General features: G+C 32.8%; 1 protein-coding gene across 2 annotated transcripts; it reads left to right on the forward strand.

Annotated features, from left to right (window-relative positions):
* Positions 1–470: 470 nt before the first annotated feature.
* Positions 471–15,191, forward strand: LOC6042751 (putative E3 ubiquitin-protein ligase makorin-4). Of its 2 annotated transcripts, none has more exons than XM_038248819.1 (3): positions 471–700; positions 931–1,316; positions 13,786–15,191. In XM_038248819.1, exon 3 carries the CDS (start codon positions 13,825–13,827, stop codon positions 14,932–14,934), a length of 1,110 nt encoding a protein of 369 aa, XP_038104747.1. In that variant the 5' UTR covers positions 471–700; positions 931–1,316; positions 13,786–13,824; the 3' UTR covers positions 14,935–15,191. The 2 variants fall into 2 exon arrangements, with proteins under 2 accessions (XP_038104747.1, XP_038104746.1); XM_038248818.1 differs by having other exon boundaries at positions 471–685.
* Positions 15,192–18,747: the final 3,556 nt, after the last annotated feature.

Consider the following 18,747-nt stretch of genomic DNA (forward strand, 5'->3'; position numbering starts at 1 on the left):
AAGATTATTCAATTTATTTGGCAGGTGCCATTCACAGTTACTGATAATTCGTCTTAAACAATTCGTAAACATAGGTTTTGAGTGAGACATAGCGCTTATGGAAATGTAAGCTACGAATTATGACATTCTCGATTTTATCCCTTTTCTTAAGACTGACTCAAAAGCCCCACGACTTTTTTTCCTGACAAAATAAATTATAAATCGATTACAATACTTGGCAATTCTTAGCATCATTTTTCAAACAGTAAATTGGTTCCGCTTTGACAGTTCTAAATTGAGGCCGCTTTGCAGACAACTATTCTGCACCCAGATTTCTACCACTCGAATCGGGTGCTCCATTCGCAAAAGTTTCGTCCAAAACATTTCGTCCAAACAGTCAACCCCCTTCCAGCACAGCCCTACCGAAAGAAAACAAAATTCGAGCACTTTTCTTCCTTCTCCCTCTTTCTCTCGGCACTGCTGCACCCGCAACTGTCAAACGACGACGACGAAAAGTGACGGAATTTGCAGTCTCGCAGCAGCAGCAGGCCACTTTTTTTCGTCTCTCGCGAGATCGTCGCCAAATTTCGAACGTCGTTCCGTCGTCGTCGTCGCGTTCCGTGGTGGTGGCCACACACATCCGGTTCCCTTCAATTGCGTCGCGCGAACAAGTTCCGGGTGCGATTTCGAAGAATTGAACCAAGAGGTAAGCGAGAGCGAGGTTAGTCCGAAAGTGAGTGTGTGTGTTGGCCATTTTTGGGGCCAGCAGCAGGTGGTGGACACACGACAAAGGGCAACGGCCCTGTGAGGGGCGCGGGCGAGGGGGGAAAGCACTCACCAAAGGGACCATCGACATTTTGACACTTTCCAAGCCTTTGTTGTCGTTTTGCGTTTTTTTTTTCGGGGTGGTGAAAATTTGCTCAAATCGCAATTTCTTTTCCTCTTCCGCAGGATTGTGACGGAACGTGGTCCAACGTGTGTGTCGTTCCGGCGAGGAACAACCTTCGCGAGTGTGTTGTGCAAAAGAAATTTTCGTGAAGAGGGAATAAGAAGACTCGGAAAAGAGCAGCTGCTGGCCTCTTCTTCTGTTCGAAAAAAGAGAAAAAACCTTGGAAGAATTGGCCATCGTCGGACGGACGGAACTGCTTGCGGACGATTGCGACAGGCGGTTGTGTCCTTGGACGACGACGAAGAAGCACAGCTGCCTTCTGCTGCAACTGGTGGGTGGGGAGGGCTCGTCTCGTGTGTGCGAGTTGTGAAGAGATTGTGAGATTGTTTGTTGCAAGAAGAAGAAAGGCCTTCGTCAGCTGAGTTTTTGCAGCCCCCCGTGCAAAATCGTAAGTTTCTGCATCTCTTTCTGCCTGGTCCCGTTTGTTCCGTAACGTGTGTGTGTGTTTTCTTGTTTGTCCATCTCCAACTTTGTTTGGATTAATTCAAAATCGAAAAGAAATAGAGAGAAGGAGGGTAGAAAGAAAAACATACAAACACTTTGCTAGTTTAATGCTCGAATGAAAGGGGTAATTTGCTATTTGTTGGTCAAGATAGTTTTTTTAACGATGTTCAAAACTCGGAAAACCATAGATCGCCACATCTTTTAATTTCATGAAGTTTGATATGTCGGATGATAGGGTTGCTTGCATCTTCCGGAAGTGTCCCCCTGTAACCGGTTCTGGAATGGCCGAGATGGGTAAGGGAAGAACGCCATGACCTATGAGCTTTCCAAAGTTTAAAAGTTTCATTTGTTTGTATTATTGAAGTCTATTTAAAAAAAAAAATCACTTTGAATTTAAAGTCAAACTTTGCTTTATTGTAAATTTCTTACTTTTTATAATTTTTAAGCTGGAAAATTCTAAACATTTACAAAGCTTTTTTAGCTCTCTTTTTTTAAAATTTTAGAATTTTCTTGAATTTATATTTTTTAGCTAACAAGTTGCGAATTTTTAAAATTTATTTTGTAGGACTCAAAAAATCTACAATAAAAAAATTCAATCTTTTTTTTTAAAAAACAAACTTGAATTTTTTTTTCGAGTTTTTATTCTTTTTCGATTTTAAGAATTATATAATTTTGGATTTTTTTAGAATTTTTAAATGTTATAATTTTTTAAACTGTTCAATTTAAAAAAAATCCAAGTTTTCGATTTTTTTTTATTTGAAACATAGAATTATGGAATGTCTGATTTTTTAATCTACAGTGTTCGAACCGTTTTTTAATTTTAAAATATTTCAGTTCTTATTTTTTCTGATTAAAGATATTATTTTAAAATTAAGACTTTCCTTCTAACTTCTAACTAATTTCTGAATCCCTGGAGATGGAGCCACACGTTGCCGTCGTTTCAGGGCTACTTGCAAAGATGGTTTCCGATGTTGATATATATCACACATTTATTTTATATTTATATACTTGTGTTGATAGAAATCACAGCTTTTATAATATGTAAAATTGCAAGATATTGATTTTTTTTATTTGAATCTCAATATTCTTGTTCGTAAAATCTGTTAGGAGGAGGTTTAAATCTGTTGGATAATGGGGAGGAATAGTTAGTTGTTTTTTTTTTTTTGTAACTTTTTTTAGGTTGTTTAATAATAATTATTATTATTCCAGACTCCAGCTATGTGTAAGCCAGTTTAGTAATACTATCAGCATCTCTGATTCCAATTGAAGTGGTATACTAACCATTCTGAATTGTAAAAAAAAACCATAGAGTCTCGATCAATCAATAATGCAATGATATCGAACAAAATTCGTTAATCTGTTGAACTAACGGTTTTCGGATTATGGTTGTATCGACCATTGTTGCGAATCGAGGATCTATTGGAGTTTTGACGATCAAATAGAGCCTATCATTTCAAAAGGACATACAGGTGTGAACAGGATTGTGTCTCTTTCACTCAAATGATAGTTTACATAAGGTATGATAAGGATACACTCTTGTTTGCAAAGCTTGTGTGCCCTAATGAAATGGAAGGAACGAAATAGTCGTATTAACAACGAGTGTTCAACTTGTAAAATATGAACATTTCATTATTGAATATTGTTTTTGGATGCAGCAAGACAGGTTTTAAAACTAGGTAAAGTAAAGTTTGGCTTTGTAATTAAAATTTCGGGGATTTGAGATTCAAGTTACTTTGGGACAGTTTAGTTGAGGTTGATTCAAGTTAGTTAGTTTTCCCAGAAAAGAAGCCTCAAGATTTATGTTCCCTTGATAAGTTAGTTTTCATCTTTAATTTTCCAATAAATTTATTTGATCTCCTTTAAATTTGAAATACATCATAGGATCCCTTTGTATAAATCTCAAATTAGTTTTAGATTAAATCATAATTTCAGATTTCCTTTATTCAGTTTTAAAGTTAGATTAACGTAACTGCTCAAGTCATCCAAGTTCTTACTACTCACACCTACACTAATTTTCTTTCACCTTCCCCCTCCCGATCCCCTATATCTTCCGGTGGTGTTCATTTGGTACGCAGTACTAGTTCGGCCACTACCCTTTTTTCCACAAGAAACCGGACTTGGACTGACTTGAGGCCACGTCCCCCACCTTGCTCCGTAAAACAAAAAACAAAAAAAAACTTCTAACTAATTTCTGAATTTTCTTACTTTTAGATTTTCTGTTTGTTTTTTGGAGAAGATTGGAATCAAAATTTAACATTATTTTAAATTTTCGGAATTGTTAAACTTCAAAAAAATCCAATTTTTAGCATTTTCTACTTTTCTTATTTAGCTTAGGGACCATCCACAAACCACGTGGACACTTTTTTGGAAATATTTTGAGTTTTTGAACCATAGATTTTAAGGTTTTTTTAGTCTTCATGCTTAAAATTTTTAATTTTCATACTTTTGATCTCTGAAAATTGGCATTCTACAATTTCTGAATTTTTGAAAATTTTCAAAATTTTACCTTTTGGTTGTTTTTGAAACCGCTTCGAGTCAGGGGTATTCATTTATAGGATTTTATAAAAAACTCCAGATTCAAAATTTTTGTTTTTTTTTTTTTTTCTGATGAAATTTTAAACAAAAATTCCAAATATCAGAGTTTATATTTTTTTACAGTTTCTGAAATCTAGAATATAATAATTTTAGAATATTCTTGAATTTTCAAGTGTTATAATTTTTTAAATGTTAACTTTACAAAATTTCTAGATATTCGAATTTTTGTATTTAAAAATTTTAAAGTACAAAATATTTCAAATTTTAGAATCTTAAAATGCAATTTTTTTTTCAATTAAATTTTTTTTAATCGGTGTGACTTTAAAATATAGAATGCCAGAACTTTCGATTTTTTTCAACTGTTTATAAATTTTTATTTTTTTTCACAAATTTAGAAAAAACTAAATTTTATTTTGTTTAATCTTATTTTCAAAATATTTTTTGTATATTTTAAAATTTTTAAATATGCAAATTTTTAAACTGTTTAATTTAAGAAAAAAATACAGATTTTCGGATCTTTGTACTTTAAAATTAGAGGAGGTTCTAAAATTTTAGAATTGTAGAATGCCAGATTTTTCAGTGTCAGATTTCAGATTTTTGAATTGTTAATTTTTTATTTTGATTTTTTTTTTAATTTTTCAAGTGTTGCTCTTTTTTTAAATGTTAACTTTACAAAATTTCCAGATTTTCGAATTTTTGTATTTAAAGATTTTAAAGTACAAAACATTTCAAATTTTAGAATCTTAAAATGCCATTTTTTCGATTTAATTTTTTTTAATCGGTGTGACTTTAAAATAAAGAATGCCAGAACCTTTGATTTTTTTTAACTTTTTTTAAGAATATAATTATTTTTTTTACAAATTTAGAAAAAACTAAATTATATTTTGTTTTATTTTCAGAATTTTATAAATCTGATTTTGAAGTTATTTTTTGTATATTTTAGAATTTTTAAATATGCAAATTTTTAAACTGTTAAATTTTAGAGGAAAAAAAATACAGATTTTCGGATCTTTGTATTTTAAAATTAGAGGAGGTTCTAAAATTTTAGAATTCAGATTTTAGATTTTTGAATTGTTAATTTTTTATTTTGATTTTTTTTTCAAGTGTTGCCATTTTTTAAATGTTGACTTTTAAATGTTAACTTTACAAAATTTCCAGATTTTTGAATTTTTGTATTTAAAGATTTTAAAGTACAAAACATTTCAAATTTTAGAATCTTAAAATGCAATTTTTTCAATTTATTTTTTTTAATCAATGTGACTTTAAAATATAGAATGCCAGAATTTTTTTTACTTTTTTTAGAATTCATTTTTTTTACAAATTTAGAAAAACCTAAATTATATTTTGTTTTATTTTCAGAATTTTAGAAATCTTATTTTTAAGTTATTTTTTGTATATTTTAGAATTTTTAAATATGCAAATTTTTAAACTGTTAAATATAAGAAAAAAAATACAGATTTTCGGATTTTTGTATTTTAAAATTAGAGGAGGTTCTAAAATTAAAACTTTTTTAAGTTTCCTTTCTTATAATTTCAGACTTTTTTATTTCAGGATTCTTCAAATTTATAATTTTCTAAACCTAGTATTTTATGGAATTGAAGCTTTTTGTGCTTTTTGGAATTTTAGAATGTTGTAATAGTCAGATTTTCTTTTTTTTTTTTTAGTTTTAGAAATCTAGAATTTTACAATGTTTGAATTTTTTAGACATTGTATAGTTCTTCAACAATTTCAAATTACTTATTTTTTTCAAATTCCTAACTTTCGAATTCACGTATTAAAAAATTTAAGAATGTTGAAATTTTAAAATTTCAGTGTTTTAGACTATTTATATAGAAGATATTTTTAATTTGCATTTTTCTTTTTAATTTTTTTTTATTTTCATATTGCCGATTTTTTTTTTGTATTTTAATTTCTGATTTTTCAAATTTTAAGATATTTTCTAACCTTTTTTGCAGAGGCGACGCGTGGCCAAAATGTTTACCTGTTCAAACAATCTTTTCAGTAATTTTCAAGTTTTTTAGCTCAATCATACTTAAAAAATATCTTTTATACATAATATAGAGAAATTAGATGATGTTAGCAATATTGTTGTGAGAATTGTTGATCACATGATTTTTATTGAAATAGTAACTCTTTCAAATTACAGCAATGATCACTCTTCAAGAAGTGTAAAATTGAAATGATTTTTACGTTGTAGTTTTCTATAATTAGCTTCATTATTCTCAATTCTCACTAAGCAAACATTCCGGATGTTGACCATTCTAATCCTGAAATCACGTGCTCTAGTTTACTGACAAAAAACAATTAAGCCATAAAAATTGTATTTTACGGTTCTCTTCGAAATTTCCCTGAAAAACTAGAGGGAAAAAAAATAATATCGGTAATTTTTTTTTTCGTTTAACAAAAACTCGTGCAATCAATTGAACGTTTAACGTTTATTTTTGCATTGATTTTCAAAATGGGCTTTTTAAGCATATAACAAATTTTGAATTGATAGCCAAAAATAAAAAATAATTGCCAAAGTTAAGTATAAAAAATCTGTGATTTTTATTTTATTTTACTGCATCTTTTATCTCAATATAAATCTACAAAAAATAAAATAAAAAAACATCACTTTATAAAATAAATAAATTACGACCGCTTATTTAAACTTTATTTTGATTTTTGTTTTTGGACAAACAACATGTAAAGGAAATTATTGTATGCTTGGTAGGTTAAAGATTTTGTTCTATTTTCTTCCAAATTATTTTGCAAATCTGTCGATCAACTTGCTTGCTCACTTTTAACTGAGCTATTTATTACTTTATTTCAGGTAAAAACGCTTTTTGGAAGCAACATGCCGTTCTACTATTTATAACAATTAAAAAAGTTTTACAAAAATATTTGAGCGAACACGCCAAATCGTCCTAAAATCATGGAACAGCCAAGCGCATTCGTATCTATAGAGCTCTCAATGAAAATCTAACGCGCACTGAAAATTCTCCATGTTTGATTGTCCATGCACGAGTTCATATCGCATCCAAAAATACACAGAAAGCTATTTGTACACGCTGGACGGTATGAATGTGGTAGTTCAGGTGTGCATGAGCTTTGGACAGTCGACATAAAAGCGCGCGAGCCGAGACACGAGCAGGGAGAGAGCAAAGTTCAAAGAGAGAGAGAAAACTTCATATTTTGCTCTCTCCCTGCTCGCGTCTTGGCTCACGCGCTTTTATGTCGACTGTCCAAAAGCTTTCATGCACACCCTGAACTACCACATTCATACCGTCCAGCGTGTACAAATAGGGGGGGGGGGGTTTCTGTGTATTTTTTGGATGCGTTGTATGGGAACTCGTGCATGGAGCAATCCGAACAGGTTGGCGGCTGCTTGGGATTATTTTCTTTGACGCTCTATGATACGAATGCGCTTGGCTGTTTCATGATTCCAAGAAGAGTTGGCGTGTTCGTTCAATTATTTTGATGAACATATTTTAATTCTTTCTTCGGAAAGAAATCAAAATGATCACCTGTCATATGAACAGGTTGAACAGGTGGACGCGACGCCTCTGCTTTTTTGTAACTCTTTTGTTTAAATCTGACGAATTTCTTACTATTTGATTTTTTTTTTCAAATTGTTTCTTTTAACTCTACATAACTTGGGTAATCTTTTTGAAAGTCTTTTCAGAATTCGCTAACTTTTATATACAGTCCAGACTCGATTATCCGAAGTTTCGAATATCCGAAGTTTTGTATGGGACTTCGGATAATCGAATCACGAAAAAAAAATGTTTTTCGTTTTTTAATGTGAAAAATTTAGGGTTGTTTTCAAACCCGGAAGCATTCAACACTCCAATATCAGTACATTTCATCTTCACATCTTCTTTTCAATGGCCAGACCTACTGTGCAAAAGTTAGCTGAAAAGATGATTCGTTGAAAAGACTTCAGACGGGGCCAGACTGTAAAGCTGTTTCAGCATAAACCAAGTCTGATACACACTATACTTTTTCGAAATTTCGCTGCCGGCCAGCGGCAAATTACCCTACTCTGACCAATCAAACTCCCCCAACAGTTTATGGATGGCTCTCTTTTATTTTTATTTTCTCTTGAAGTGTGTTTTATACTAAAATGATATTCAACAGTGACCGCTGACTGCTGCATTTCGAGCTTTCTATTGTGTAACGCACAACTAGACGGGGTTGCTATTTATATGGAGATTATTTTTTTATTTTTTTCTTGTTTCGATTTCCTATGCTGTCCGGTTCGCAATTCATTCAGCAAGCTAGCCAGCCAACCAGTCAGTAGTGGCGACAAGGTTGGCTTTATTGAATGGTGTTGTTGTTGTTGTTTTTGTGTGTGCAATCTGCAGCTTTTATGCGTTTGGATATGGTTTGCGTTGGAAATAGCATACTTGTGATGGAAACAGGGTTGTAATTTAGGGTGGTACAAATATTTTTTAAAGTTTTTGTCACCACTTCAACTTAAATTATTGGTAACCTGGCAGAACAAATTACAATAATATACAAACTCAATAATGTTAAACTGAACAACAAAATTGCCTAAAATGACAATTTTTGATACTATCAAACTCGTAAAAAATGCTTTTTAAAAATGGTCAAAATCAACACAATTTACCAAATATAAAATAAAAACTGACTGCCAAAATTTATAAAATTATCACATTTTTGTAAATTGTGTTTATTTTGACAATTTTTGCTTGTACAAACTGTACAAATTTGTCAAGATTGTCAAAATAAAAAAAATACAAAATTTTCAAAACTGACAAAATTGTTAAAATTGAAAGAATTTGCTGAATTAAGCACTTCCATTCGAGCAGTTTATGCTTTTTCTACAATGTATTCCTTATGTGGAATAACTGTTATTCTACCACTCGAATCCGGTGCTCCACTGTAAAATTTTGATAATTTGGTCAATTTTGTAAATTCTGTCAATTTAGTATAAATTCACAATAATTGTCCAAATTGTTAAAATTGACAGAATCGGTCAAAATAGTGAAAATTACCAAATTTAAAATAATTTTCAAAGAATTTCCCGAGAAATCCTGGGACTGTATTTAAAAATAATTGAAATCTTTATAATTTAATCAATTTTAAGAAAAATGCCAATTTTGATAATTTTGAAAAAAAAATAAATTCTGTCAATTTAGTCAATTTTTTAAATGTGTATATGTCGTAAATTTTTTTCAGTTTTGACAAGTTGATGCAAAAAAAAAATGCGGAATTGATAAAATTGTGAAAAAGTTACAATTATTGTCCAAATTATGCAGGCCAAGGATTGATACCTAAGAGCATGCAATGGCACTGACCTTGTTGCGTGCTCTTGGGTTGACGTCCACGTAAGGAACATCCTGGAAGGAGCGTAACTAACTACATCCGTAGTTCTGTTAGATCATCCGAATTATCTTGATCAGAACAGTATAGCTCTGGTTCCTTGCGAGTGTCCTATTTTCTTACCTCCACGTTGGCTTGGTTTTCATGATGACCTAGCTGGTGGCCTGTGGAAACGGATCGTAAACCTTTGACCACCGCGGGTCAGAGTCGAGACGGCTAAAGAAAGGGGCGCGACAATGTGGGAAAGGGAAGTAATTTGTGATTGTAGACGGTATTGTTTTGATTCGCTGTATGTTGAGTCAACTGCTGTGGATGTACCTGAAACATCGCACAACGGGGTTTCTCTTCTCTTCATTCTCAGCTACCACCTATCTCCTATTTTTATTTTGCTCTTCTGATTCCCAATTCTTCACTGATTCTTCTATTTAATATCCAACATTTGATTTTAATGTTACTAACTTTTGATTCTCTTATCTCTCAAAGCTTTTCCACTCTTTTCTATCAATTGATACTGCTGTAAAAACTTTGTGTTTTTCATTAAATATATACTTTTCCTTAATGTACTAGTAATATCAAGTCTATTGTTCATTTGCCTAATCTTTTTTGATTTTATTGCGAATTTATTTATTTGAATAATTCTTTATCTGTCCTATAAATTATCATTACTATAATCTAAGCTTGTTTTGCATCTCTATTTATTAACTATTGTCTAATTTTACATCTAATACATCTAGCTTCTCATTTTTATTCTTCAAAATACGCTCATCATTCTCTTACTATTGATACTTGATTTTTATAAAATAAATTCTCTTTTACTGTCTATTGTTTTCAATCTTCATCCTTTTTTCAAACAAGTGAGGTTTGAGCCCTTACTCAATTTATGGAATGGTTAAAGGATTAACACAAATATTACTATTGTATTTTTGATAAACTTTTATAACATGCTTAGGACCAAAAATTGTAACAAAACACCGCGACAAAAGAAATAGCTACATATAAACACGATTCAGCACTAGGAAAGATTTCAGGAGAAAACAATACACAGTAAATAACAATTAATTTTTGAATTCAAACTAAAAATATAAAAGGTTTTGCTTTAATGAACGTTAATAGGCACACTATAAATGGTTAGGCGCTTATACTTACATCAAACCCTACGTAATGTACCACCCCCGGCCGAGTTAAAATGCGTAACCGGAAAAGAAGGTGTGCATGCCTGGCACGAACACTCAAAGCGTGTTCTAGCGTGCTGCTCGTACTGACTCAGAGCAAGGGTGAGATGTAGGTGTAAGGGCAGTGCGTGTTCGTCGGGAACCTGGTGCATAAGATCGGTTAAGGCCCGTTTTTACACTGAAAATTGCGAATTGCGAATTGTTGATACGACCCTTAGTTGCTGAGATATTGCTATGCAAAGGTTTAAAAACAGGAAAATTCTGGAGTTCTTTTTGAAAAGGTCCTATAAACCAAATTTTTATTTTTTGCTTTTTGGATGTTTTTGAATACCCTTGATTTAAGGCGGTTCTAAAAACACCCAAAAAGCAAAAATTGAAAATTTGGTTTATTGGACCTTTTCAAAAACAAACTCCAGAATTGATGTTTTCTAAGTCCCATCCAAACAACACACCATTTTCTAATGTCGATATCTCAGCAAATAATGGTCCGATTTTCAATGTTAAAATATGAAACATTCGTGAAATTTTCCGAACTTTTCGAAAAAAATATTTTCAAAATTTTTAAACCAAGACTAACATTTTAAAATGGCGTAATATTGAATGTTTGGCACTAATTAAAAAAAATGAAAAACTGCCACTTTTTTCAAAAAAGTTACCTAAAATGGATTTAACTTGAAGACGGTGCAGTTTATCAAAATTTCACCAAAGTACTTTTTGATTGCAAATTTGATTTTACATCAAAAAATTAAGTTGAAAAATTTTGGCGACCAATTTTTGGATTTTTTGAAAAAATCATTATTGATTCAAAAATTCATAACTCGCTCAAAGATTTTTTGCACAACCTGGAAATTTCTGAAAAGTTGGCATTTGATGTCCTTTAAAACATATCAAAAAATAAAAAAAATAAAAATAGTGTTTTTTTGCAAATCAAGTTTTAGTGACAAAAAGTGGAATTAAAAATCACCAAATTATTTTTACCTTGTATCATTTTTTTTTTCAGTGTAGTCCATATTGGGACCATCCATAAACCACGTGGACACTTTTTTGGGAATCTGTTAACCACCCCCCCCCCCCTCGTGGACAATTGGACAGTGGATCGTGGACAATCGCCATACCCCCTAAAGTGTCCACGTGGTTTATGGATGGTCCCTATCCATACCTACAACTTTACCGAAGACACCAAATCGATCAAAAAATTCCTTCAAAAGATACAGATTTTTGAATTTTCATACATCATTTTTGTATGGCCAGCTGCCAAATTTGTATGGAAAATTATATGGGCAAACTAATAATGCAAAATGGCTTCTTTGGGCATACCGAAGGCACCAAAAAAGTTTCAGTCGGATTAAAAAATACAAAAAATAAAATTTAAGAAAAAATACCGACTTCGTAGCGAATTGCTCTTATGCAAAATGACAAAATTGGTCAAAATAGTCAAAATTACAAAATATACAAAATTTTCAAAATTGACAGAAATGTCCAAATTGACAAAACGCACAAAATTGACAATATTTTAAAAATTGTCAAAATTTATTAAATGGTCACGCATTACGAAATTGTCAATCTTTACAAAATAAAAGTATTGAAAAAAATAGCAAATTGGCAAAATTGGGTCCTAAAATGAAGCTTAGATTGCTGATATTATTGTTTACAGCGATAAAGCTTATTTTTCTGAGTACAATGACCCTTTGTACGACCACAAAGTGTTAAAAATTGATTTTCAAATCAATTTTGAAAAATTAACCTCGCGGTCCTTCTTGACAGAAAAGCTTCTACTTGACAGCTCGTTCCAAGGGGACCATAGTTGATCCATCGAAAAAATGTTGTCTTGTCAAAAAAAAATTTGCATTAAAATGAAAAATAGTGATCAGAAATGGTTTTTAATCGTGTTTTTTACCGTTGTACATAAAAATTGGCATAGGGCTTTAGTACCCAATTGACAAAATGATGAGCATGAGCATGAGCATGAGCATGGTTGACTGCCAATGAGCTGCTACTCCGTTATTGACAGATCAGCTGAAGTTAAACAATGAATCAAAAATGATCAGTGGGAGCCAACCATCCGTTCACTGGTTAACCCCTGAAGACCCCGACTTTATTAGTCAATACCGGCGCCCTCCCAAGAAGCCTGCAGTTCAACGAAAGCGAGGAATGTTAGTCCGATAGTTGAAGTTGCAGACTCATCAAGCACACAGTTTTTCGCTATATACTTGTTGATACCGCTTGAGACCGTTGAATCCACAGCATCTCCTTCAAGCATCACGTGATTATTATTTTTTTGGGTTAGTAGGATAAGGAATTGGCTTTTCGATGCCTCCCGAGCTACGATGCTATGGGGAGGACTTTCATAACAGACCCGTCGGCGAGCCTTCCGAGCAACGATGCTATGGGAAGGTCTTTCTTGTTAACACACAAAATCACTCACACACAGTTATTTTGCTCCACTATTAACTCAACGATCCAAATTGTCAGTGCGTCTTTCGTTCATTATATAGAATTGGCTTTTTCACCGCAAAAAAAATAAAACCTTATTCGAAAAATTTAAACACAATCCACCCGACGCCGTGCCTTCCGATCAACGATGATATAGGAAGGGCTTTGAAAATCACAAAAGAAATCACTTTTCACTCCGAATATTTTTTACGACCACGCGCTCCCTTTGCCAATTATGCACTCTGCACTCGAACAGCGACACAAAAGAGACGGAAAATAACACGAAAAAACAGGACTGCGCGTCCCACAAGCACCGCACTACTGATCAGTACCCAATTGACAAAATGATAAACAAAAACGCAAAAATAACTGACAAATAATAAAAAAAAACTTCAGAAATTTTCTAAATTTTCAAAATTGACAAAACTGTCCTTATTGACAAAATTGACCAATAACATTTTCGAAATTGTCTATACATTAGTTGTTCGGTCAGTGGGCGTTGTTTAATTGGGCTGCTTTTTGACTGGGCGTTCGATAAGTGGGCCGTAGCCCAGTTAAAAACCAAAACAAACCGAAATGACCGAGGGGTTGGTAGATGTAGAAATCAAGTTCAATAACTAAAAAAAACTTTTTTTTCAGGCATTTAACACATTTCAAGTCACAATTAGAAAAAAAAGTAAACATGGTAAACAAATTTAAGTTTTTATTTTTTTTATTTCATCAGGAAAATATTATGCATCGGTGGTCCCCTCGTTATTTTTCGCTATGTTTTCAGCCCAGTTACCGAACAAATACTGTATTTACATAATTAGCGACACTTTAAGAATGGAAAATTGATAAAAACATGGCATTTAGAGATTTTTGACCCACCTTCACGTTCACCAATCGACTACAAATTGTAAACTGAACAAAAACTTTAATAATAACTTTCTATTTCTCTTCCAGATAACCTCCCGTCACCCCGCGCGAGGAGGCCCCACCACAATGGCCTCATCATCCTCCGCCATCGCCACCGCCGGTCCCTCTTCCCAGCCATCGTCCTCCACGTCCTCCTCCTCCTCCGCCGCCGCCACCTCCACAAAAGTGTGCAAGTTCTTCAAGCTCGGCACCTGCAGCTACGGATCCACCTGCCGCAATCTGCACACAAACGATCCCACCACATCCGAGGCTGAAGGCACCTCCGCCACCGGTTCGTTCCGAATCGACCCGCTCAAGTGGATCAACGCGCCCGAGTTTGTGCCCAAGGCCAAGTTCGCTCCACCCCCGCAGGAGGTTCCACCCGGGGAGGAGGACGAGGACAACGGGGACGGGGGGACATCGATGGCGGCGCCGGCGCCGATTTCGTACGCGGCCATCGTCACCATGAACAACAATCACAACGGGCTGGGCATAATCGAGCACTGTCCGGACGGCGGCGGGGACGGCGTCGATTCGTCGCTCTGTCCGTACTACGAGGCCAGCGGGTGCTGTATGCTGGACGGCTGTCCGTACGAGCACGGCGAACTGTGTGAGCTGTGTGGCAAGTTCTGCCTGAATCCGGCCGATCCGGAACAGCGCCGGCAGCACAACGCCGAGTGCATCAAGCAGCACGAGCTGGACATGGAGCACTCGTTTGCGATCCAGCGCTCGAAGGACAAGATCTGCGGCATCTGTCTGGAGGTGATCCTGGAGAAGCCGGGCCGGGAGCAGCGCTTCGGCATCCTGCCCAACTGCAACCACATCTTCTGCCTCGAGTGCATCCGGACGTGGCGCAAGGCGAAGAACTTTGAGAACAAAATCAAGCGCGGCTGCCCGACCTGTCGCGTCTCGTCCGACTTTGTCTGTCCGAGCATCGTCTGGGTCGAGGGCTCCGACGACAAGGACAAGCTGATCGACGACTACAAGAAGGCGTGCAACACGACGCACTGCAAGCACTTCCAGCAGGGCTCCGGCAAGTGTCCGTTCGGGAACAAGTGCTTCTACAAGCACGCCCTGCCAACCGGCCAGCTGGTGGACGTGGGCGGTCCCTCGCGGCAGCAGCAGCAGCAGCCCCAGACGCTGCGCTTCCACCTCCAGGTACGCTTTGTTCTGTTGCGTTTTCTGCGGCCTCATTAGTCGCTGCTGGTTCAGCGACGAAATGAACATTTTTTTTTCTGTTTCTCTGTTTTACGTTTAAACTAACCAACTGAATTTGACGAAGAATTCTCGCGAAAAGAAGAACTTTAAAAACGATTCGTGTTTTAACGAATGAACTCAACGCTGTGAATTAGAAAACCTTTTTTTTAACCCCCTTGATATTTATTGTATTAGTCCCGTGAACTATCTCGATCTGACCATGAAATAAAAAGACTGACTTTACAAAGAAAAAAATAGCAAACTTGCGTTCTCTTTGTTTCTAACTTGAGCAAAGCGGTAGCCCTGCCCGGACTCGTCCCTAAAAATTCCCCCCATTTTGGTGATTTTTAAAGGTAGGTTTTGTTGACTCTTTTGTTGCTTTAAAAAAAAAAATATGGGCTTAATTCGAGCTTATTTTCTAAAGTTGAGCGTGTCATTTTTACTCTTTATCTCAGCGGAACAACTAAAAGACAAAAAACTACGTTGAAAGTGTCAGGAATTTTTTTGTGAACAGTCTCTTTTTTGAATTTCGGTTCTTTTAATAGCATCATAATTGACGGATTTTCCTTGAAAACATAGCGGAAATAATCCAAAATATTGCAAATAAAAATTAAAAATTTATTTTTAAAAAATCAGAAATACCAAAAATGCGAAATTGTCTGGTCAAAATTTATGAAAATGCAAAAAATAAGCCAAACTTACGAAAATGCCAAAATGACAAAATGATTGACAAAATTGTTTAAATTACGTAAGAAATACAAAGATTTACATATTTTACAAAAATGTTAAACTGGCACCACTCTCAAAATTTACTGTTTTTTAAATCGAGCTGTCAAATCGCAACATGGAGTTAAATATTGTGTGCAGTTGCTGTGAAGCTTACCAAGGCTTTTCAAAGAGTTTTACTCCATGTTGCACGCACACTCTCTCACTTTTAATTTCTCGATACAAAAATACTAAAATGCTAAATAATTTGGCAAAACGGACAAAGTTTTAAAAACTTGCTTTTTACAGTGAAATTAAATTGCTGTACTGACCAAATAGTCAAAATTGACAACATAGTTAAAATATACAAAAGTGCCAAAATGATAACATTTTCGAAAATATTGACATAATTTGTCAAATTTACAAAAACGCAAAAATAGTGAAAAAGAATTAAGGGACCATCCATAAACCACGTGGACACTTTTTTGGGAATCTCGAACCCCCCCCCCCTTCGTGGACAATCGCCATACCCCCCCCCCCCCTAAAGTGTCCACGTGGTTTATGGATGGTCCCTAAAAAAAATGCTAAATTTAGTAAAATTAAAATTGAAAAAAAAAAACACAAAATCGACAAAGTTTTTTTTGTAAGACAATTTTTTTTTTAATGAAAACAAAAATTCTTAAATAACTTTTCATTTAAATTTAACAAAGTGTCAAAATGATGAAAATATCGACAATATTGGCACAACTGTCAAAATTTCAAAAACTCAAAAATAATGAAAAATGTTTGTCTAAATTTACAAAACATAAAAATACTTGAATGTTGAAATGATAATGATGAAATTTACAAAATTTGTAGAAATACAAAAAAGCAGAAAAGTATGACAAAATTGAAAAAAAAATTAAGACTGTCAAAATATCCTAAATTAATTAAAATAGTAAGCTGACCCAAATGCTAAAATTCTAGATTAAATTTTAAAAACAACCTATGAGTCATGAGTTTCCTATGCAGATAGGACCTTTTGAAAATTTAATCTGGAATTTACATAATTGTAAATATTTACAAAAATGCCAAAATAACAACACTGTCGACAATATTGTCATAATTGTCATAATTGTCAAAATTGACAAAAACGCAAAAAACTGTCTAAATTTACTAAATTGAATAAATTTACAACTAAAAAAACTTGTGATTGACAATAATCACACTAAAAATAGCAAAAAAAAAATACACAATTGCTAAATTTCTTTTTATAAATACTAACTTTTAAAATTTTCAAAAATGATAAAAATATCGATAATATTGACATAAATGTAAAAATTTAGAAAAAAAAATAAAATAATGAAACATATATGTCTAAATTTACAAAACATAAAAATACTTCAATGTTGAAAAGATAATGGTGAAATTTACAAAATTGATAGAAATACAGAAAGCCTATATTATCTGACAAAATTGAAAAAAAAAAACAAAATTAAAGATTGTCAAAATTTATAAAAATACGAAGCTGACCAAATTGTTAGAATTTACGTAATTGTAAATATTTACAACAATATTGACATAATTGGCAAAAATTACAACAAAAAAAAAAATAATACAGCCATTTATAAAAACGAAACAGACTAAATTTTCAAAATTCACTAAGTTGACAAAATTGTCTACTAAACACAAAAATGCTAAAACTGCCAAAGTTGTTTAAAATTTACAAAATTGATAACATTGACAAAGTTGAAAACATTTTTTTTAAATAAATATTAAAATTGTAAAATAACCAAAAAAAAATCATCAAAATTGTAAATATTGACACAATTGGCAGAACTGGCAAATTTGATGAAATTGATAAGTTGTCGAAATAATTAAAACTTTCGCAAAAATTATCAAAATTTACCAAACTCCAATGTTTTGATATTAAATTGTAAAAAAAATTGTCAAAATTTACAAAATTATCAACATTGTCAAAAGAAACAAAAATGACAAAATTATCAAAATGATCAAATTATCAAAATCATTAAAATTGTGATGAACAAATTTACAAAATTGTCAAAACTGTCATTATGGTTATAATTAACAAAGCTGTCAAAATTTAAAAATTGACGAAATTATCAAGATTTTCAATAATTGACAAAATTATCATAATTGTCAAAAAAATTAAAAACGTCAAAATTTACAAAATTGTTTAATTTTCGAATCTTTAAAAATTGTCATAATTGACACTGTCAAAATTGACAAAAATTCCAAAACTGTCAAAATTTTCAAACTATTTAAATTGACATAAATAGCTAAATTGTCGAACTTTTAAAATTAATATCTAAATTAGAGAAATGAAACCTGTCAAATTGTCGAAATTCCAAAATTATCAAAATTGAGAAAATTACCAAACTGTCAAAACTAACAAAAAGGAAAAAAATATTAGATATAATTGGCAAAATTGTCAAATTGTAGAAATCTTAAAAATTATCAAAATTGTGAAAACAATTAAATTTGACGAAAATGACAAATTGTCGTCAAAATGATCAAATCGTCAAAATTCCCAAAATATGATTATAATTGTCAAAACTATCAAACTTATCATTATTGTCAAATTATCGAAACTGTCAAAACAATCAATAATTTCAAAAATGTAAAATTGGTCAAATTTATCAAAACAGTCAAATGACCGAAACTGACAGAATGTCATTTTTTTTTAAATAGGGTCCTAAAGCCATAAGTAAACTGTTTGTGTTTTTATTTTTGATCACTTTTTTTTTATTTTAATGCAGAAAATAAATTGACAAGACAACATTTTTTTCAAATTGTCTAAATTTTCAAAATGATCAAAATTATCGAAACTGTTTTGACAATTTTCAAAATTGTCAAAAGAATCAAAACTGTCATAAACGGCATAATTTTAAAATGACCGACAAAATTTTTAAAAAATAATCAAAGTTGTCAGAATGGCCAAAATTTAAAATTATCAAAACTGTTAAAAAAAATTCAACAAAATTTGCAAAATAGCCATAATTAATAAAATTTACAGAAAATCAAAAATTTCAAAATACAAAAATGATTCTGATAAAGTGCAGGTTTTGAGTTGAATGTGTATTGTTATCTACCTCGGATTATGGAAAT

The sequence above is a fragment of the Culex quinquefasciatus genome, chromosome 1, assembly GCF_015732765.1.
Source record: "Culex quinquefasciatus strain JHB chromosome 1, VPISU_Cqui_1.0_pri_paternal, whole genome shotgun sequence".
Lineage (NCBI taxonomy): Eukaryota > Metazoa > Arthropoda > Insecta > Diptera > Culicidae > Culex > Culex quinquefasciatus.

Excerpts from the sequence above, each read along its gene's own strand:
- LOC6042751 (XM_038248819.1), top strand. The coding sequence starts at position 13,825 with ATGGCCTCATCATCCTCCGCCATCGCCACCGCCGGTCCCTCTTCCCAG.